We start from the raw sequence: 22,002 nt of genomic DNA, 5'->3' as shown, positions 1-22,002 counted from the left end.
GGAAATAACTCCTCACCTGGCCCTACCACTAACCCTACAACAACTCATCTAGAGACATAATAAATCTGTCAGCACTTAAATGAAGAGCGGGGTTCCTTTCTGCGTGGTACGTTAATGTCCAAATAAATGGCACGGTCCTGAAGTAGAGACCCATGCATGTAATTGTAAGGCCTGCTTTGCACAGGAGAGACTACTGATCATAATAGTCTTTCCCAGGCTTAATAGCTTTGAACTCTTCCCTCATTTCACATGGAACCAGCATTGTTAGTAGTTTGTTAGATTTCAGAATCTCCCATGGGATCCTACTTGGCTGCTGAGTACAAGTCACTCTCTAATGGCTTTTGGAATAGTTTATCATACTGTTTTCTCAGCTGCCAATAAAAGCTTGCCTCACTTCTCCCAAGACTCATCTTTCACAAGGAGTTTTACCTCTACCCATCTCCAACTGCTAGGAGAGAAACCGCTTTTTTTCGGTTTTGCTTTTGTAGGTTTCTAAATAAATCTTTTTCATCTTCACTATCTTCACCCTAAAACTCAGTCCTCGCAGCTAATTTAAGCCAGCTACCTCTATTTCTGGCTGGTGTTCTGCTCTTTCTGAATCTCATGGGCAGAAGCTGATGTCAAGTTGCAGGTGTCTGAAAACCTGTCTGGAAGTTGCATTACTGTGAAGCAGGTGAAAATCTGAGTAGCATCTTGGCGATCAGAAGATGAACTCACCCAGTTAAAAGACAGGTGACCTAGTCTAAACGGGAAGAGATGACAGCTTTATCTTTAGCAGGCAATGGGGCACAATAAAAGGAAGAGGGAGGTGTGGGAGGAGATTCATCCTAAGTAAATTACAACTCCTATCAGCCTAGCTGGAATTCAGCATGTGGGAGAGCAGGGACTGCTGCTGTCATTGCTGCCCTTGGATTTTTTTGTGAGGGCAAGTAAACAACTCTAAATTTCAGCCTGGCTTCTATAAAAGCTTGTGTGGGTGTCCCAGTAGTGTTTGGTAAACAGGTTACAGCAGGAGCCACAAGGAAAATAAGATTTTTTTCCAAATAAACAAGTTTAACTTAATGAAGACTCAAAATTAATATGTGTTGGGGGGTTACCCCAGGAGTCTCATTATCCCTAATTGGATGTTTTATTTCATGAAGTAGTCAGCGTTAACTTTTAGCTTGGTGAGGGAAAAGATCTCATATTTAATTGCCCCCCAAATTGTCCTTTATTCCTGGGAACACTTGGCAGGATTGTGAATATCTCTAGTGGCCAAGCTGTCAAACAAGCTTCCTCTTTTCAAAGGACATTCTTTTTCTTTTATTTTCTTTTCTTCTTCTCTTTTGTTTTTTTTTTTTTTTTTGTTTTTTTTTTTTTTTTCTTCTCCCCTCACTATTCAGGGCCAGTTTTGATTCTCTCTCCCACTCAACACCTCCTACTTCATAGGCAGCACTGGTCCCAACAAGCCCTCCAGCAGACTGAAAGCCATGACTGCTTTCTGCCTGGGTGACTTCCTGTCTTGAGGGCTCTGTGCCCAAATTTACACCAGCAGAAATCAGTGTAACTCAGGTTTAATATAGCTCAAAGCAGAGCTAATTTTGTGCTGGAACAGTCTGGAATGGCATACCAAACTCTGGTTTTAGCCATATGTACTAGTGTTTCACACTCTTTCCACAAAAAAATAAGCTTTGGCTCATAGTATTATCTACTTTTACCTCATCTTTAACCTATTCTAGAATTACACCGGCTAAGTGAAACTACCTTTTTTTTCTTCCTCATCTCATCCATCTAAAATCGCTATCCAACATAAGTGAGCAGGGAAATAAAGATTTCTTTTTAAATAGCAATAAGAAATGAATGATTTATCAGAGGCATTTAAAAATGTTAATGGTGTAAAGACAACTTGACAAATAAGGGATGATTATTCTCATCTCCACAGGCCAAAGTACAGCTGTGGCATCCTTCCAAGCAGTGCTCAAGATGTTTGATTTCTATTTTAGTTGATATTTGACAGAAAGGATTTTATTTTTGCATTATCTAGGGGAAGTGGAAATGAGTGTTTGTTCTGTCCTTTTTCCTACTTGCTCTCCTTGCTTATCCTCCTGCCTTTTTATTAGTACTTTTTGCAATGTTTTATTACACATGGTCAGACACCTGAGAGCCTTCAGGAGTTACGTGTCTTCTGCAGTCAGTATTTTCCAGTATTATTTTAAGGTGTGGTATACTGAACACTGACTGACTGAACACTTGATGTTTAGTGTCTGGAATGTATAAATAAGAAGACAGTTCCAGAGCACTGTAGCCTGGAAAAGATGCAGGCTGAAACTGAAACACGTATCAGCCTTGGGCTTCTGACATGAGGCTCTCTACAGCTCAACTTCCAAGTTCCAAAGTGATCCTCCAGTTCATGAAAAGTAAGGTAGGCACACCCGGAGTTAAGAAATCACAATAGTATGTTGGAAGAAAAGTCTTTGCACCAGAGGAATCCTAGGCCTGAATTTCACTTAACTAGGAGTAAGAGTAGCATGCCTGTTCCCTCCCCTGGCCACATACTCGCTTGTGTCTAGTGACCTAGCAATGCCTAGCCCTGAAGTCAATTGCTTCAACGAGCACATCTGACAGAAAACAAATCCACCAGAAAAACGCTGGGTTTCCATTGAACTCGTTTGCTCACCTGGTTCATTCTGCAGTCTCACAGTCACTGGATCATGTAAGGGGAGCAAGACAGAATATATGGCTGGAGAGAGATGGAGAAGACTGCACTTTTCAGCATTAGCCCACAGTCATACTAAATTAGTTGTAACATAAAACTGCACTCCGAAGGCCTGGTTCCGTACGATGAGGTTAAGTTTCACTCACTGACCCAGAAGGAAATGAACACCCCCTCTGAAATCTATTCTTCAGTCTTCTTAATTGGGTTGAAGTGGCTCATGGAAGCACATAGAGAACACCAAGGAGGAGCTAAGGGAGGGTGAAAATCTGCAGTTGGGAGATGAGGAGTCAGCAATATAGAATCATAATCATAGAATCATAGAATGGTTTGGGTTAGGAGGGAAGATCATCTAGTTCCAACCCTCCTGCCATGGGCAGGGACACCTTCCACTAGACCAGGTTGCTCAAAGCCCCGACCAACCTGGCCTTGAACACTGCCAGGGAGGGGGCAGCCACAGCTTCTCTGGGCAACCCACTCCAGTGCCTCACCACTCTCACAGTGAAGAACTTTTTCCTCATATCTAACCTAAATCTTCCCTCTTTCAGTTTAAAACAGTAGTTACCCCTCATCCTATCACCACACCCCCTGAGAAAGGGTCTCTCCCCATCTTTCCTGTAGGCCCTCCTCTGCCTCTCGGTGAAACATTAGATCAGCTCAGCTGCTCATGGATCTGTCTACAGGAATCAGTTTGCTCTGCAGATGGTCACTTAAAGGCCCAATCTGGAAGAGACAAGACTCAACTGAACAGGATAAAATAAGTTATTTTTGCTTGTGCTAACAGGTTCTTAATAATACATTCAGTATGCTATTGAAAAGACAATCTGAAAGAGCTCTGAAATGTCTCATAGTCTCACTGTGGATGGAAGGATACGTTCATGGCCACACAACTTGAAATGTTCTCAGACTACTGAAAAAAATTGGGAACAATGCTTAGTTATTCAGGAGGGGCGTGAACTTTAAAGAAGCAGATCTGGCTCAAAACCAACACAACTATGAAAAAAGTTTACTCAGGGGAAAGAAGGCCAAAAGCACTGAAGAACTGAGGAAACAGAGGAACCAACACTGGGGAAACAGAGGCTCTGTTGTTTTGTATGGGCAAGTGTTTCAGAAGTCTATTCAGCAAATTATCCACTCGGTCTTAAAGCAATGGGCCCACGAGGCAAGTTGGGGCGTGAGCCCCTTTCACCCAGCCTTTCCCTTTGTCCTGAAGGAGATGACCCCTCTGACACAGCCTGAATGTCCTTCTGTGTCTTGGCAGAGGCAGGCATTCCCTGATGCCTCTGGTCTCACCCTGTCCTCCCACATAAAGGTGGGAGCACGAGTCAATCTCTGCCTAGGAACCCACACTTCCCAGCCACTGCTGCATCCCCAGGGCAAGGAGAGGGGAAGGACTGGGCAGCAGAAAGCAGACAGGTGTCCATGTTGCCTGGAAGAGGGGCAGCAGTCTGAGAAGTGGGGAGAGAGATGTGGCTGCTCTGGGGAAAGACTGGTGGTATTGGCTGGGTTAGGTGGGAGAAGTACTGCTGTCAAAAGGAAGGGAGGGAACAGGCTCCTGGGCAGGAGAGGGAAAGAGCAGCCTACAGGAAACCCTAGAACTGCTATTCACTCTTTGACCTGCCAGTTTGGGTGTCCTCTTAATGCCACAAGCTTTTAGCTCTAGGGAAACTAGTATTATGGCCCTGAAATATATCAGAAGTACTTCAGGTCTAAATAATTCAGGTGTCAAAATGAATACGAGGAAGAAAATGATTTAGCAGAAGGATTGCTTTGTTTTCGAAGTTGCTGTTTCTTTCTGTTTATGCACCCATACAGACACTCTAACAAATCAGTGAACTGGATGCACAACCAGACTGCATCACTGACTACATCTTTCCTTGAATGAAATCAGGGAAATATAGGGGAGAAAAAAAGAAAACAAGCAAAAGTTATTTGACAAAACAAGCAGAACTATTTGATGAGATTTTATCTGCTATGTAGTTTAAAGAGAATTCCCAAACTATCTATAATCAGAACACTGAGGGTTGTTGCATATTGTAAATGAATTTTAAGTAACTCTTGTTGGCAGAGTTATCTTCTTCTCAAGGTTGCCAAATCTCATTGCTTTATCACAGATCTCATAATGCTGAATCGCTTATTTAAGCCACAATTCAAAGAATCACTGACTAATGAGTTTCTTGCCTTTTTGGTTTTTTAAGTGTAAATTTCTCAGGAACATACTGCAGAAGGTAAAAAGATAATCGGAGTAAATACCAGAAGAGTAAGGGATGTTATTAATCTAGTGCATTCTCTATAATCAGGAGAGAATCGCTCTTTGCTGGCAGGTTTTGCAGCTGCCTGCTGACAGCAGGACAGGGGATCTGGGGACTCCCCTGCTCTTCTGTGGAAGTGTTTGCCTCACATATAAACCCTGGCCGCGAATTAGCTTTCACTCTGTGCTCCCTCATCTGCCCTACACTCTGGCTTCTCTCTCAGTCTCTTCACATTACTGGAACTTCTGTGAATATAAAAAATGCCACTGGCTTCACTGTGACCCCACCCCGAGCTAGAGGCCTGTTTACAGCACCAGCCCATACACAGCAACATCAAAAAAAAAACCCAGTAACTGCTGGGCAGGATCAGGGGCAGGATTTGCATGTTACCTGCCCTGATCACCGTGTGCAGACCTCTGTAATGGATGCAGAGCTGCCTTTAGCCTCCACGGATAGATAGATAGGTCTGCACATGCATGTCAGGCAGGTCACTGCTAGCTCCTGTCACTTATGGGACATCCAGCCCAGGTAAAAGCTCTTGGCTCTGATTTAAAGCCCGAGTTTTACATTTGCAGTAGCAGACACTTAAACTTTCTTGAGCCATTAGTAAAGCACCATTTCATCCTCCACCTGATTAAAAGCACCCAAGGGATTTTTGGACGTCAGGACTCTCAAAAATTGAGTTAAAAAGACGTAGTTCAGTCGCAAGCCCTTTCTCTGCAGTTTTTCTGTGTCTTTAGTGTACATCTGAATTCCATTTAGAGGCTCTTCTGTGGAAATCCGGGGAGTGGAAACGCATTCAAAACAGCTCCAAGGGCAGATCCCTGTGTAACGACCCAGCTCCAGGGGAGGGCCTTTACAAACACGCATCTGGCCCCGGCGAGGCACATGTGCCCTCCTCGCCCCTCACCCCACAGCTCCCCGCGACGAGCGCCGCCCACCTCCCGCGCCCCCCCCCGCGCCTCACCGCACCCGCCCCCCCTCAGCCCCTTCCCGCCCCCTCGCGCGCCCTGCACGGGGGAGGGGCGGGGCCGGCCGGGCCTCCCTGCGCATGCGCCCTTCGCCGGGCGGCTGCAGCTGGCGCCTCCGCCGCCGGGGGCGCTGCCGCCCCCCCTTACCCCGCGCGCGCCTGGCGCCGCCGCCGGGAGGTGCGTCTCGCGCGGGTCCGCGCTCGGGATCGTGATGGCGGCGGCGGCGGCCGGGGGAGGTGGGGAGCGGAGCAGCACCCGGGACCGGCTCCTGGCGGCGCTGGAGGATCTCGAGCTCTTGGCCAGGTACCGCGCTCTGCGTCCGGTGACCGGATGGGAGGGCCCCAGGCGGCGGCGGGGCGCCGGGGGTGGGGTGAGGGTGCTCGGCGCTATGCGGGCGAGGAGCCTCCGACGGAGGCGGCGGGAGGAGCGGGTGTCCCGGGGGTTGGGCTGGGAGGGGATCGGCCTGACCCGGCCCGACCCGGCCCCTCGCTGGGCTGCGGGGCGGCAGGAGGGCCCGGCCCGGGGACACGCGTTTGTCGGCTCTCCTGCCGTCCCCGGGCCGGCTCCTGCGGGAGAGGGGTTGGTGCTCCGCCGGGGGGCTTGGTCCGGTTCTGCGCTCAGCCCCACGGCTCTCACCGGCGTCGGAAAGCATCGGCGACGCCTTATTTCCCATTTTCAGAGCAGAAGGCTTCCTTATTCCTCCAGTTGCCTGCCTTTCTTGGTTGACACCTTCATTTCCTGTGAAGTGCACGCACACCCCGGTTTTAGGCTCTTTATCATTCCCTAGAAATCATGTTCAAGTCACAAATTTGTAGATGGTATTGCATGACTTAAGTTGTTCTGGTCATTGCCTGTATTAGTGTTAAACTCGCTCAAAGTAGGCTCCAGAGCTCCTCTTTGGGGTGATATAAACGCTCACTTAGCCCATGCTCTTGAGGCTGGACTGATAGCCCTCGTCTGAGTTGTCCACCATGTTGTGGAGGCACAGCTGGCAGCGCAGTTAAACTGTTTCCTAATTATTTTTCTCCTTTTGAGCGGAACAGAAGCTTAGGGAAACTTTTTCAGGGGGAATAACCCATGCTGTCTGTGTGGCTGGCTCACACTGTATGATTACCACTGATAGGACAAGGAAAATATATTGGTCAGTTACTCTTTGTTTTTGGTTAGGTTTTATTTTCAGTTTTAGATTTTATTGTGACATACAGGTTGCTGGAGAACATGTGTTTTGGAAAAAAAGAAAAGACTTTAGATAAACTTCGTTTCTTTTTTTTTTTTTTTTTTTTAAATCTTGGAACTAATATTCTACCATAATGAATCCAGAGCAACCCTCAGCAGCATTTAGTGAATCTTCCTGTTGATCAGCAAAGTGTTGCAGCACCGTGGAGCTAGGCCTTTCACAGGCATGATACTGTTTGGTGGCAGGGACAAAATTAAGCAACACATCTAATCTGTAGCCTTTGTGTAGTTTTGAATCTGCCGTTTGTGCATTATCCCGCTAAGGCAGGACAGAATTACAACCTTCCATGACATCAGCCTTGATGGCGGTAGTTGACCTACTTACAACAGGTTTTGTTTGCTACTGCTCAGTGTTGGTCAGGTAGCATAAAGCTTTAGTGATAATGTCAAGTTTTTTTATTCTCTAATTGTTTTAAATCGTGTTCAGGAGTGACCAAGAGACATAGACCAAGATGCTATTTAGAGCTTTACTGGTGAGGGACTTCTTCAGACATTTTTGAAAAGTACCTGTTTTCATTTTAAGGTTCTGGCCCCACTGCTCTATTAGTCATACACCCCACTGAGCTGCCTGCACTGGACCAAGCAATGAATCGGTACTGTTCCAAGGGCAGTGCCTTCAGATAGACAATTACTCATGCATAGTGTTGAACTGCCATCCATAGTATTAGAAGCCAAACAAGTTTGCTGAATTGACAGAAAATGCTTTTCTGCATCGTGGTCTTGTTGCTTAGCGAGTCCCCTCTGAGGTTCTTTTCAGAATGGTGGCAAAGTAAATGGGTACCTGGAAGCGTGATCAAGATGTTTGTTTGAGAAGCACTTCTAACACCAGAATATTACTAGTTTTTTGGTATTTTTTGTGTTTGATATACAACTAATACACCATTGTGGAAGTACCTGTTGTAAAAGTAGTTTCACAACAAACTCTTCAGGTGTTTGAAAGCTTAGACTTAATTGCTCTAAACCCAAGTGTGAAACTTGCTCGATTGGGAAAAAATGGAGGAAAAGTAGAGAAGACAACTTTCATGCCCCCTTGCAGCAAACAAAGGCAGTAGAAGTAGGGTGTGAATGCCTTTCATTGTGCTGTTTTTTCTCTCAGCTTCTACTTCTGTCATGAGTAGTTTTGACAGGAACTGAGCATGTTTCAGGAGTACAAATACACATGAGCACTTCATGAGCTCAAAGAACAAAGAAGAAAATGTGCTCCAATCATGAGACTATTCACAGAATTACTCTTAGCTGAGAAATCCCTGCCAACACGGTACTATAAAACTAAAATACTCAAGTCCATGAATACTTTTGTAATGATATCGCTGACAGTTTTGGGATGACTTGATGTGATTTACAAATAATGCCCTAGAAAATCGTGCAAACACAGTTTTCCTTTCAGGGAACTGATTGAAATTTTGGCAATTTCGAGAAACCAGAAGCTCCCACAACCAGGAGAGGAGAGCCAGGTAAGCTGACCTTCTAAACTGTATTTCTTTGGGTAAGCACAATGCTTTACTTCTATTTTTTTTATTTCCTTTCATTTTTCTCCCTTTGTCCTTGCCTATACTCAAGCTAATGGTGATGATGAGGTTTTGGCCCCACTACAAAGGCATTCTTCGTCCTCATGTTTGTTTGTTTGCTCGCTCATTTGTTGTATGCTTCATAGGCTATTTTTGCAAACAGGAAGGAATTTTGTTTCATTTTTCATGCAAACAGAAATACTGCTGTGGATGTCGGTTGCTCTTTGCAGCACGATTGAGGGTGTGTCGTTACTCTAGCTAAACTAAAAGTTCTACAAAACTCTTGTTCAATAGATCCTGGAACTGCTGATCCAGAGAGATGCAGAATTTCAAGAGCTAATGAAGTTGGCAGTTGATCAGGGGAAAATCCATCATGAAATGCAGCTTTTAGAAAAGGTAGTAGAAAAGAGGGATAATGATATTCAGCAGCTGCAGAAACAACTAAAAGAAGCAGAGCACATACTGGTAAGTTCATAATGATGTGTTTGCTTTTGAGCATCTACTTGGGAAAAAGGTGGTTCTGGAGAAAGTTGTGTTAGTTTGAGAAGATTTAAATATTTAAAACTTTGTAAGAGCTTAGCAGTTTGGGTTCTTTTTTTTTTCAGTAGTCAAATACTATTTAGTTATCATGGTATTCAGTTTTGGCTTATAATGCTAATTTTCTTGCAGACCTACTTTATTTCTGTGTATTTTGAAAGTGTTCGCTGAATACTTTCTCTCTTTAAAATGCAATTAAATGCAAGGGTTTATTCACAGAGCAGACTTTATGTAGAAGCTTACAAATTAAAGATGCATTGAAGATTTGGTTTAGTCTGTTGTTTTTTTACAACTAGGCAACAGCTGTTTATCAAGCAAAGGAAAAGCTGAAGTCAATTGAAAAGGCAAGAAAAGGTGAGTATCCATGATTGTACACACTACGTACATGCAGTTGTAAAGGAAGTTGCTAGTGAGCTCAAGTTAAGGTGTTGTGTTTTTGTTTTTAATTCTACCATCACAGATTTTGGATGCTTTATGTGTAAACAAACTTCCATTTCATTATGAACCTACAGCCATTTCCTCAGAACGAAGGCAGGAATGAATTATTTTTTGTGGCAAACATCTTGATATTAAACTTAAATTCAAGTGTCTCAACACTCTTCTTGGACTGATAATAGTCTATCTCAGGCGTTGTCAACCTTTCCTTCACCACGGACCCCCTTTAAATACCTTTTGTGGCCGCAGACCACTAAGACTTAATTCAAGATTTAAAGCACTAGATGGCATCAAATATTTATTTCAGTGTTCTCATGAAGGGTCTTCAAATTTGGAGAGACGGGGAAATAAGTTAATCTGTTAATGCACACACTCCTATTATAATATCTTTATTGCAATGATTCCATATGAATTTAAAATAATAGCATCCACACTCTTCTTGCTCAAATGGCCCATTTTATGGTATTTGAATGTGCAAATTGCGAATTTGATGCCAATTTTTACATTAAAATTCGATGAAAAGTTTTTACAGTTCTTCTCACCCCTTCCTTGTTTGTCTGTGTTCAGTCACCATATATTTTTGTTTACGGGTCCAGGGCCACCACTTGGAGGAACAGCCTTCTAGCCCCGTTGTGGCCCTAAAGAGGTCCGTTGGGTTAAGAAAATGTCTTTAAGAGAAAAATTGCCTACTTAAAGTGGGTCTCACCAACCGTACTAGCACCTAATATACTAGCGTGTCAGGGCTGGTGGGGGGCGGGGCTTGAGTGTGAGAGGAGTATTGAGGGGAGGGGCTGTGGGAAAAGGAGGTGCAGTCCTTGCTGCGGGCCAGACCAAATGTTTCCGGGCTGGACGTTCCTCACCCCTGCTTTAAGCCTTCGCGGACCCCCTGTGATGACATCGTGGCCCCCCAGGGGTCCGTGGACCACAGGTTGAGAACCACTGGTCTATACAATTACCAAAGTGTCTCACCAAATTGCCTCAGTAGGTCTGCTGAGGAAAGAATGTTCCTGTACATGTGCATTGTGTTGGAAAAACTGACTAGCTGGTGATACTGGTTTGTGTTTGTAGCAATTCCTGCCACTCTGTGGCACTTACCATGCTAAACTGACTTTTTTGTGGGAGGCACTTTCTTGGTTTTTTTTTTTTTACAGTGTCTTTTATCATTTTGTTATACCTCTTTCATCTAAAAAATCAAGGATTTTCATAAATACATAAAATTAATAAATTCAGAAATACATAAAATATGTAAGAGGCACATATTTAGAAGGGCTTTTACATGTATGCAATTACTAAACAAACAAAAAAAATTCTTTACTGCTGAAAATTCCATAATAAAGCAAGTGCTGAAATTTTCTTACAAATTGTGCTTGTCAAGTACACTGCTTAAGAGATTGGTTTGTGTTTTTCACAAGGTTGAAGAACTGTTGACATTGAAGGTGTACTGAACTCATGGCTGTAAAATCAGTTCACTGTGAAGCTCATCCTTACATAATCTAAGAATCCTCTAAGTAGTCATTGCATTTGAAGCATGCTCTTAATGTTTGACAAAATTACATTCCCAATCTTTTAGATATTAGTGTCTATTTTTTTGAAATAATTGAATGAATGATGCAATCTCTTGAGAAGATAGTAGCTTCGTTTTCATTCTTCCAGGTGCCATTTCCTCTGAAGAAATAATTAAATATGCCCATAGGATCAGTGCTAGCAATGCTGTTTGTGCCCCTCTGACGTGGGTACCAGGTAACTATTATGTTTATGACAGTAGATTGTTTTTTAATAAAGCGTGGTCAGTATCTGGTCTTATAATGCTTTTATACAGTGAAAACCACTGAGGCTTATTAGAATAACATGTTTTCCACTGTTATAGCTAATGTTTTCAACAAAAATGGATATCCAAAGTCCTGTAGACTTTACGTATGTCTTCAAAAAGCTATGAAACTGCATGCTTCCATTAACTGACTGGCCTCCTCTGCTCTCCTTTGTTTGCTTCTTTTCCCTGAATGTTGGCCCCAATTATAAGTTAGAACTAAGTATGTTAAAGGCTTTTCAATGTGCTTGGTTGTGTTCTCTCTTGCCCCTTATAATATTCTTTTCAGAGCTTGTTAGTAAACAGTAGAGTCAGAAGCAGGGCTTTCGTTATGTCATGTCTCAGTTTTGGGAACTATTTTCCTTGTCCAAAAGGAGAATGTGTTTTTTCCAATTCTGCTTTTGCTGCTTAGCTGTGAAGTAGCATGGAGAGCAAAGATACCTTCTAAACGTGTTTTTTTTTGTTTTGTTGGGTTTTTAAATGTGCTTTTCTGCCAGGTTTGAATGAACAAAGTCTTAAGTGAAAGACACAGGGTTAGATTTTAACCAAAGAGGTGTGATGTTCATTGCTGATCCAAGCAAACAGAGTATGGGTGTTTTTTCTCAGGAAAGGCGCACGCTTGCAGGGCTATGGTTTTACTGGCATTAGGACACATGATGAGATGACTCCTGTGATGGGAGTGCTGGAATGGAAGAATACAGGCTCTTTAGAAAGGACAGGCAGGGGAGATGAGGAGGGGGTGTTACCCTCTATGTCAGTGACCAGCTGGAGTGCATGGAGCTCTGCCTGGGGATGGATGAGGAGCCATCCGAAATCTTATGGGTCAGGATTAAAGGGAGAGCAGGGACTGGTGACGTTATAGTGGGGGTCTGTTACAGGCCACCCAACCAGGAAGACCAAGCAGATGAGTCCCCCTCTATACAGATAGGAGCAGCCTCAAGTTCACAAGCCCTGGTCCTCATGGGGGACTTCAACCCCCCTAATATCTGTTGGAGGGACAACACAGCAGGGCATAAGCAATCCAGGAGGTTCCTGGAATGCACTGATGATAACTGCTTCTCCAAGTGATAGAGGAGCCAACAAGGAGAGGTGCTGGGCTGGACCTTGTTTTCAACAACAAGGAGGGGCTGGTGGAGAGTGTGAAGCTTAAGGGCAGCCTTGGCTGCAGTGACCAGGAAATGGTGGAGTTCAATACCCTTAGGGCAGTGAGGAGGATGCACAGCAAGCTCGCTACCCTGGACTTCAGGAGAGCAGGCTTCAGGGATCTGCTTGGCAGAGTAGCATGGGATAAAGTCCCAGAGGGAAGAGGTGTCCAAGAAAGCTGGTTAATATTCAAGGATCCATGGTAGGGGGTTGGAACTGGATGATCTTTAAGGTCCCTTCCAACCCAACCCATTCTATGAAACTAGGCACTGAAGAAAAAGTTAGTGTCTGCAAGACAATTGTTAAATATTTAAAAACATTCCTTTGCTTTTTTTCTTAAAAGGGGACCCACGTAGGCCATATCCTACAGATCTGGAAATGAGGAGCGGTCTCTTGGGTCAGATGAACAACCCATCCACCAATGGAGTTAATGGACACTTACCAGGGGATGCACTTGCAGCAGGCAGACTGCCAGGTAAGAGAAACTCATTTTTGATTTGCTTTTCTTTATTCCTTGTACAGTCATAGGAATTACACATTTCCCTTCGCAAAGGCAAGTCAGAGTTAAAATATTGAAAGTTATGGCTAATGTTGTTCCCTAACAGTGAAGATCTAGTAAATAGAGTTAACAATTAGAAATTGCATAATTTTATTTCATGCTAAATCATACTGCAGACACTACAACTAAGTCAATATAAACAAAACTCCTAGTTATCGGTAACTTCAATTCACTTACTTTAAATTGCTGTAAATTAAGTGATACCAAATCATATTAGAGGCATTTTCAGAGCAACCTTCTCTTAGCTGTGATGGCAAAGTATGGAATTATGAAAGCTGTACTTGGAAGAAAAGAGGTTTATTGTCATCCCCTACTTTAAGTCTACACTCTATATGGCAAGACTGTTTGCTTAGACATTCTGGATTGAAAAGGCATTGTGAAGGACAACTGATGAGGTCGTACCTTGAGTGTAGGAATTGACCTTAATGGCTTAGTGAAATGGCCACTTCCATGCTAAAATAGAATTTAGCACTGAATCAAGAATTCAGTGGTTCTGTACCTGTGCAGCATTAATCTACTACGGTTAGACTAAAATGGAAGAAATTCTTAGTTTGGATTCATAGATCTGTAACAGTTCTTACCTGTTAAGCCACTTGCAGGTGTTATGGAAAGCTTGTTTTCAAAAATTATACTGAATATATTAAAAAGCCCTGTATCACGACTCCATAGGAGAAATGGTAAGCTTGGATTTTGTGTCATCTGTCTAATCCTATTGTCACCTCTTAGGAAGTGACTTGAAGTTCTGCATCATCTTGCTTTCTAAACCTCTGGCCTTGGATAAAATGTGTCAGTGAGCTGAATAGGAGTGGGACCCTGACGTCTGCCCACAGCAACCCACCAGGGAAATGCTGAGGATGGGCCCATGTATCTTTTCTGTTTTTGAAATACGGTCAGGGGAGATACTAAGGTTGGGTCTTCCTCATGGAGTCTGAGCATTTATTTGCGTAAGTTTTGGTGGAGCCTGTTCTGGCTGGCTCCTCTGCCTTAGGGATGCAGACTTGCTGCTTTTACTTTTGAGTGCTGTCTCTGCAAGAAGTGAAAGCCCACTCTTCAGGACTTTTCCTTGAGAAGCTGGAAAATTTGGGATTTAAACTCCTTAAGTAAAGTTGTTAATTGAATCTGGGTCTCCTATGTCAGGGGAAATCCTCTAATTACTAGACTGTCAAGTAAGAAGGAAACATGAAAACTTCATTTAAAAGGAAGTAGAGGCTGCCCTGGCATTTTGTGTAGGGATCCCGAATCTTAGGTGTTTGGAGGCATGTCCTGAGAATGCTAATTATGGGATGTAGTCCTTTTAGAGACTTGTGCAGAGAATGGTCCAGTTGCTGAGCCCTTACGGAGTCTGCAGGCCCAGCCACTGGGCTGCTTCATAGCCTTAAAACTTTGGGGCTGCTTAGCACACACATTCCACCTGGTTTGATGGTGGACTGGTTCCACCAATGAATCATGGCCACAGGATGTAAAACACTGGCTTACATTCTCAGCTGGTTCAAATAAAGTTGGTTAACTTCACCACAGATGGGATGAGACCACCTGGTACTGTTGTTGGTCTTCCTAAAGCGAGCATAGAACTGACTGCATCTGCTGGTGGGTTGGATTTGTGCAGCTAGGTAATGCATCTGGTGTTAGGGGACTCTTGCAGTAGTTCCTAAGTGTAATCTCAGGTGTTTGCAGACTTAAAGATCAGAAGCTACTATGCGTGTGGAGTCTGCGTGCTTCTGAGGCAGTGCCTGAGTGAGAGTAAGTCTACCATATATGACTCCCTGCTTAGACAGTGCCCTCTCTTTCTGCACTCAGAGTCCCACATGGGTGGACTTTTGTTCACTCCTGACTCTGCCTAATTATTTTTAATTCTTGCTTTAAGTGAGAGATAGCTGGTTTCTTCTATAGGATCGACTTAGCTACAGCACCTGGTAATAAGTGGAGAACTGAAGCACAGCAGTAGAGGTGTAAATTAAAAGGAAGGGAGCAGAAATGGCATATAGATGTGTAGTGCAGCTTTGAAATGGGAGCCATTTTGAGGACAAGGAAGGGAGAGGCTAGGAAATATTGTGAGGGGAGGGTAGGTTGGTAGGGAGTACAGTATGGGATGCTTTGGAAGTAGCAGGAGAAGAAACTGAGAGCTGGGAGAAGTCAGAGGCAACTGAAGCTGGCCTGGCTGGGGCACAGTGGGGCATTCTCACCTCTTGAGTATCTCTGTCTGTGGCCCTGGTTTTGTAGTAGGATGCTCTTCTCCTTTGCACTTGATGCACTGTATTTGCTGTTGGAAATATGATAACCAAGGTGTTTCAGCCAAATTTGGGTAAAACCATTTACTCTGAATTTCTATGGTCTACCTTAAATACTTTTTTTGATCTAATTTTTTCATCTATTTTTGCGTACTGACAGAGGGTGACCATTTTCATTATTGCCAGTAGTTGTGAATGTTAAGTCAGTTCAAACTGTGCTTTAAAGGTGAAAAGCTCTGAATGAATATATACTGTTTTAAAGTGGACTGATGAGAGATCAAGAGCCACCTACATAAATGGGTCTCTTTGGTAGAGTAGGCTTTTACAGTGATAGAATGGCTCCATCATGAAATGTTTCCCAGCTGTTACTAAAGGGTTTCATCTGTCCAAAATTCAGGAAGATTTAAGATATGTTTTAATTTTAAATTGGAGTTCCAGTTGAGCTGTCTCGTTGAATTTCTCGATATACAAAGCTGATAGTTTGATTATGCCCCTTTTTTCCAGATGTGCTTGCTCCTCAGTATCCTTGGCAGTCAAGTGATATGTCAATGAACATGCTACCTCCTAATCATAGTAATGACTTCATGTTGGAGCCTCCAGGACACAATAAAGAGAATGAAGATGATGTAGAAGTTATGTCAACAGACTCCTCAAGCAGCAGCAGCGACTCAGACTAGGTACAGGAGGGACAGTATCCCTAGTAGACCTTTCCTGTGGTGAAGGTAGGTTGGATGCTGTTCATCACAAAATGCAATACCCTCTTGTTATGCTGGCAGCCCTGTGTAGGGAGAAGATAATAGCTGGCTCAGAAATAGGGTGACATTTAAAACCATGGACTTCAGAATTCTTTTTTTCATTAGATGTTCAAGTAAAATGACTGGGAGCTTGTTGCTGGAGGTGTCAGATTTCCAGTGATTATGTAAATGTGTGAATGTGTATGTTTGCAAGACATGCGCTCCTGTATATCTATATTTACTATACATTAGATGACAGAAGTTCCTGGGAAAAAAGGTGTAAGGGGAATCCCCTTGTATTGTTAGTAACTTTACTCTTTTGATGATAGCCTTTTCTATGGCACAGAAATGAGACATGAAATTTGTAATTTTAATATTTTTTTTGTTACTGCCTAAATCCATGTTCTTGATCATCTTTGTGTGTGCAGAGAACAAAAATATGGCAATAAGGTGTAAAAAGGTTGTAATTATTGTAATATATAATGAATGATTTGTCATAAATAAACTCAGCTTTGATGTAACTTTGTTTCGTTTTGCAAACTGAAATCCTAGGTGAGTTGTTCTGTATCTTCAATACTCAGCATGTTTTATCTCAGTATGTGGTAGAATTCTGATTGAGTTTCAGAAGTTTGTACTCCTTTTTCCCCTTTGCAAAATGCCAAGACAGTATTAGAAGCAGCTGAGGAGTCAGGAACTGAAAGTCTGTCCTTTTCAGCTGAGCTTTATCAGGTACACACATAACTGGGCAGACCCTGAGGCAGTGATGTAGAGTGCCCATTCACAAGATTTCACCAGTACTTTGGTTAAGCATGCTGGGATGCTGGAGACAACGTGCTTTGGGGCACGCTGCAGGTTCAGCTCCTTTCAGTTCAAAGTGCTCACAGATTCTTTATTCTTGTCACCTATAATTTTTTCATTTCTTCGAACCTGCTAATTTGCTTACTTCAGCAGTTGCATTTCCTGTCTCAGCTACCATGTTCTTTCATCTTCCCAAGGCACTTCCCTTGGCTTTCCTTTCCTTGTTCTGTTTTGCTTAAGGAGTCATTTTATGACAGTTACTTTTCTCTTTAGTTTTCTGATTTGATCAGAGGGTTACTTATGTGAACTGTTGCTCATGGCAGTTACAGGTTTCTGCACTGCAACAAGGCTTCCTGAGCACAGATCACAATTCTCTCCAGTTTTCCATTTTGTAGATTCCTCGCGAGAAGTTTCTGATAAATCAGGTCCTTCCTCATTTGGTCAGATAATCTTTCAAATATTGCTGTCAGTAACACTGCCACATATGACCAACATAAGTCCCATAAGGATGTAGAAATGAAAAGGACACATAATATAGGGCAGTGGTTTTTGTTGTAAAAGAGAAATGAGGAATTTGGTTTTGTCTCAGCTGTTGCTTTTGGAAGTATTTTCAGTTATTAAAATCTCACTTCTGTTTGGCAGTCTAAAGTTAACTCATATACATATATATTTTAACCTTTTACTCAGTATCAGCTTTTCCTCTTTGGTGTTTACCCCTCATGTCTTTACAAAGAACTGTATTTCCTCTTTAATTCATGGTAATCCCAATACACCTGGCCTCTCTCAGTTATCCTAGTTAACCTTGCCTATGCCTCTTCTAGTTCACACTTTTTTTTCTTAAACATGTCTGATTAGAATCATACACAGTATTGCAAAGTGCAGTTTCTTAATACTTTGTACCATGGAATTAGTATTTTCTTCCCTAAATGCCCCTCCCTTAATGCATTTTATGATATAGCCACAGGTCACTAGTCTCTTTTGTTTTCTCATTTATAAGGACATCGCTTTCTTGGAATGAAATACAGAGGTAATTTATAGTCATGGGAAGTGTAATGTACAGTCTACCCAAAACAGTCTACATGGCTATATCATGTGATTAACAAATATTGTGGAGGTAGGTGATTGTTTCCAGACATAAATAAGAGTGAACAGAGGCAATGACCACTTCTTTTTCTGGGTTGTGTGCTAGTGTTTTAAAGGATTAAATGCGACCAACGTGTACATGTAAAAGGTAAGAAGACAGCTCTGCCCACTGTTCACTTATGTAATAGATTTTCCTAATTAGCAAAAGTACCAAAAATCAAAGTATATATAACATTTAGTTGAAAGGACTGAGTCTTAGCAGCTTAAAAACTACTGAGAATCAAATTGGGGGGGGGGGGGGGGGGGGAAGGTATGAATGCATGATACACACAAAACAAGTTATTTAAATTAGGGATTGCTGATAGCAGCAATGCACTGCAGTCATCTAATCAGTGCACTTAGAAGGGATACAGAAACCCTGACATACGGAGGTACTGTTTGTCTCCTCATTTCAGTAACTACTTGTATATTTACAACAGATAGAATGAATATAACCATTAATGGTAACAAAATATTTATTGCACGACAAACCATTTTACAGTGACCTTGTTTTTCCTATCAGGAGCTAGATGCCTTTTAAAATTTAAAATTGAGCTAAATAATTTTTTTTTCTTTTTTCATTATTCTTTGGGACAGATGGGCAGGACATCTGTCAAATCTTCCTACAGCCTCTTTGTTGACAGCTGAATGGAATAATATTCAGTGTACATAAAGTTGCTTTCAGGAAGAAAATCTCTGCTTTTGAATAGAAAAAATACGCTTTCTACAAAGATACAGTAGTAGAGGCATTTTCAGTGATATTTTTCATTTCAAAACTGCTTTATAACATTACCTTCTTTCTTCACTTCAGAGAAGAATATCTGTCCTAAGGGAAGTTGCACATAGTTAATACTTCCAGTTCTCTAAGCAGGAGGCTTGCAGTCATCAGTAGCATCCTTACAGCTCGTATCACTCCGATTCTCTAGCAATAAGAGCCATCTCCATTTAAGAAAACATATATGCAAAGGAAGAGCTTTAAACCCTTCAAGCTTGTTTCTTTTAAGAACTGACAAGTCAATTCATAATTTCAGACAATTTTAATCTTTCAGTATTGTGCTTCTGTTTTACTTAAAAGAAATCAAAGGTATCTCAGAACATTTTGTACAAGGGGTATATCTAAAGGAAACAGACAAAAACTGTGTTTTTAAAGAACCCTGAAGTGGAAAAAACAAAAGAGTGAGTTATTTTTTAAGTCATGTCCTAAAATTAATTGCTGATGTCCTAATGACTACAGCTGGAAAAGATTCAGATCTGGTTACAGATTCTAGAAAAACGAAAAATATAAACTGACAGTTTTTGTGTATGTCTTTGTGTATTGTGATTTCATTCAGTCACATCAAACTGAAAACTAACAATTCTATCCAATCCCAGTAGCCATACAGAATGACACCCATCTGTGCTGTTTAATACTGACAACCAAAATTAATACTGACTAGCCAAAATGTATGACTGTCTGCTGTGAACTACACCTATGAGATTAGTTTGTACAATGTTATTTGTGTCAGCCTAGTAGAAGACCTCTCCATCAAACTATTAAGAATTTAGTAACATGATCAGGAATTAAGATCAACTGCAGATAAACACTTCTGCAGATAAATTCTAATGTAACTGAGGCTACAAACAGAACTCTAATGAAAGGGGGTGGCAAGAAGGGTCAGGGAATATTCATTCCCTACAACAAGCCACTGCAACCCTTTCATGTTTATAATACCCGGATTTTCAAGTATATACTACCGTCTGCAGGGGAACGAGGCACTGTCTGTAAAATGTCTTTTGTTCACGACAGTGTCTTAACTGAAGGTATAAGACAAAGCTAAGTTTAAAAATTGGTCCAACATTTATAATTACAGGAAAGCAGCATAATATATGAAGTAGTTTTACATAGAAACTAGGACAGTGGTTTAAACAAAACAGTTTCTCTTGGGCCTGATGCTACAACTGTTCCCAAGTGAGTAAGCTTATCTGACTAGTTGTGACCTCCAAAGGGCTATTCATCTATATAAAGACTAACCAGATCAAACACTGTGAGTCTTCTAGAAAATAAAACATTGTTAACCTCTAGAGCTAGAAATAGCTCTGGAATGAGAGACAACTGTTGTGTGAAATATGGTAAAAGCACTGAGACATTTGGCATCTTTTTGGCTTTGGGAAGGGTAATATTTTCATGTGAGCATGATAAATCCTTTTCTCTTTTACACCAAAAAAGCAGGTCTGTCCTTTAGTTTGTTATCTAATGTACAACTGGTTTTTACACTAGTTGGTGGCTTCCCGTGTACCCCTTTAGGTGATCGAGCTCTTCCGTAAAGGGATTGTAACCTTGCTCTCTTAAACAGCGTAAGGCCCAGAACAGTTGATCTGCTGGAGGAAATTCATCCCATTTAACCCATTCCCAACCTGTAGGAAAAAGAAAAAAATAAAGTCAGAGTGTAAAATGAATCGTGTAGCAATTCTGCCTCTTCAAATCCGGATGGACTACGCAGAAATTACCCCCACAAATTCAAGTTCTCTGCTGCATGCAGTTAAAGTTACACCTTTCCTCTCGTGAAGTTCTGCCCCTCCCGGGAACGCGTGTTCTCTCACAGCTGCAGAACTCGCGGGCCTGCAGCCGCGCCCCGACCTCATTATGTCAGAGCGTGTGGCGATAAAGGGAAGTACAAAACGCATTAAGCCCAAACGTACTCAAACGCGTATTTTGACACCAGGAGTAAGAGAACGGCCCGACCCGGGGCCTGCGGCTCCCGCCCGCCCCTGGCGCGCCCCCCGCGGCGCGCGCCCCTCTCTCACCCTCGTTCTTGTCGGGTTCGCGGTTGCACGGCTCCGCGCCCGGCTCCGCCTCGCCTTTCATGAGCACGGTGACGTAGTGGTAGCGCGCGGCGGCGCACACCGAGTTGACGGCGGAGGCGAAGCGCACGTTGCGCAGCCGCAGCGCCGCCTCCTCCAGCGTCTCCCGCGCGGCGCACTCCGCCAGGCTCTCCCTGCGGCGGGGGAAGGCACGGCCGCCTCAGGAGAGGGCAGGCCCGGCCCGGGGTGGGCAGGCGGCGTGAGCGGCCCCGGGGCGGGTCGTGTTGGGACAGGGGGGGGGGGGGGGGGGTTCGGGCCTCCTACCCGAACTCCAGGTGGCCTCCGGGGAGCTGGTAGGTGCCGGCCCCCAGCGGGCCTTTCCTCTTGCCCAGGAGGACGCAGCTGGGGTGCGCGGGGCTGGTGACCACCACCCCCACGCCGATGCCGGGCCGCGGCGGCCGCGCCGTCTCGCCCATGACAGCCGTGGGCGCTCGGGGAGGCTGCGCTCCGCCTCCGGTCCGGGGCGCTGCAGCGGGCGGGGGCGGCTCCTCCTGTCGGGCGGCGGCCGAATCCTGGGAGGCCGTTGCCCGGGGCAGGGAGGGTGTTGGGGTGCCCAAGATGCGCATGCGCGCCGCGGATGGTGGTGACGTCGCTTCGGGGTGGGGCCTGTGGCTGAGGGCCGAGGGCGGCTGGGACGGGGCGCAGCGGCCTGTTCTTTTGCCCGCCTCTCCCTACGCGAGCGGAACCACCGGGTAGACAACCACCGGCGGAGCGTTGAGCGCCGGACCCGGTGTTTGGCGAGTGCTCGGCGTGGCTGTCGGCGGTACGAGTGCAGCAGCTGCCACTTGTGAGGGAACAGAGAGCTTCCCGGGCAGGCTCGGCACGGGGAGAGACCGCCTGCGTGGCAAAATGACCTTCTGTTCTGTACTGCTGTTTGAGGGGCTCTTGGCTGCTGAATATGAAGGGACTTGTGGGGTCACTGGGAATTGAAAAACCATTTCACAGAATCACAGAATCATCTAGGTTGGAAAGGACCTTGAAGATCATCTAGTCCAACCATTAACCTAACACTGACAGTTCCCAACTACACCATATCCCTCAGCACTATGTCAGCCTGACTCTTAAACACCTCCAGGGATGGGGACTCCACCACCTCCCTGGGCAGCCCATTCCAACACCTAACAACCTGTTCTGTAAAG

General features: G+C 43.8%; 2 protein-coding genes across 2 annotated transcripts; one reads left to right on the top strand and one right to left on the bottom strand.

Moving 5' to 3' along the window:
* Positions 1 to 6,051: 6,051 nt before the first annotated feature.
* Positions 6,052 to 16,623, top strand: MED4 (mediator complex subunit 4). Its single transcript, XM_074859661.1, has 7 exons — positions 6,052 to 6,218; positions 8,539 to 8,605; positions 8,954 to 9,124; positions 9,493 to 9,550; positions 11,285 to 11,371; positions 12,925 to 13,056; positions 15,873 to 16,623. The coding sequence occupies exons 1-7, from the start codon at positions 6,127 to 6,129 to the stop codon at positions 16,043 to 16,045; spliced, it is 780 nt and encodes a 259-aa protein (XP_074715762.1). The 5' UTR covers positions 6,052 to 6,126; the 3' UTR covers positions 16,046 to 16,623.
* A 1,857-nt stretch (positions 16,624 to 18,480) lies between these two features.
* On the bottom strand, positions 18,481 to 21,419 carry NUDT15 (nudix hydrolase 15). Its single transcript, XM_074859660.1, has 3 exons — positions 21,128 to 21,419; positions 20,807 to 20,997; positions 18,481 to 20,416 (listed from the first exon to the last, which is right to left on the bottom strand). The coding sequence occupies exons 1-3, from the start codon at positions 21,277 to 21,279 to the stop codon at positions 20,271 to 20,273; spliced, it is 489 nt and encodes a 162-aa protein (XP_074715761.1). The 5' UTR covers positions 21,280 to 21,419; the 3' UTR covers positions 18,481 to 20,270.
* Between the last annotated feature and the right edge of the window lie 583 nt (positions 21,420 to 22,002).

Source organism: Strix uralensis, chromosome 2, assembly GCF_047716275.1.
Source record: "Strix uralensis isolate ZFMK-TIS-50842 chromosome 2, bStrUra1, whole genome shotgun sequence".
Lineage (NCBI taxonomy): Eukaryota > Metazoa > Chordata > Aves > Strigiformes > Strigidae > Strix > Strix uralensis.
Note: the sequence above shows the minus strand (reverse complement) of the source record. Positions and strands in the feature narration are given on the sequence as shown.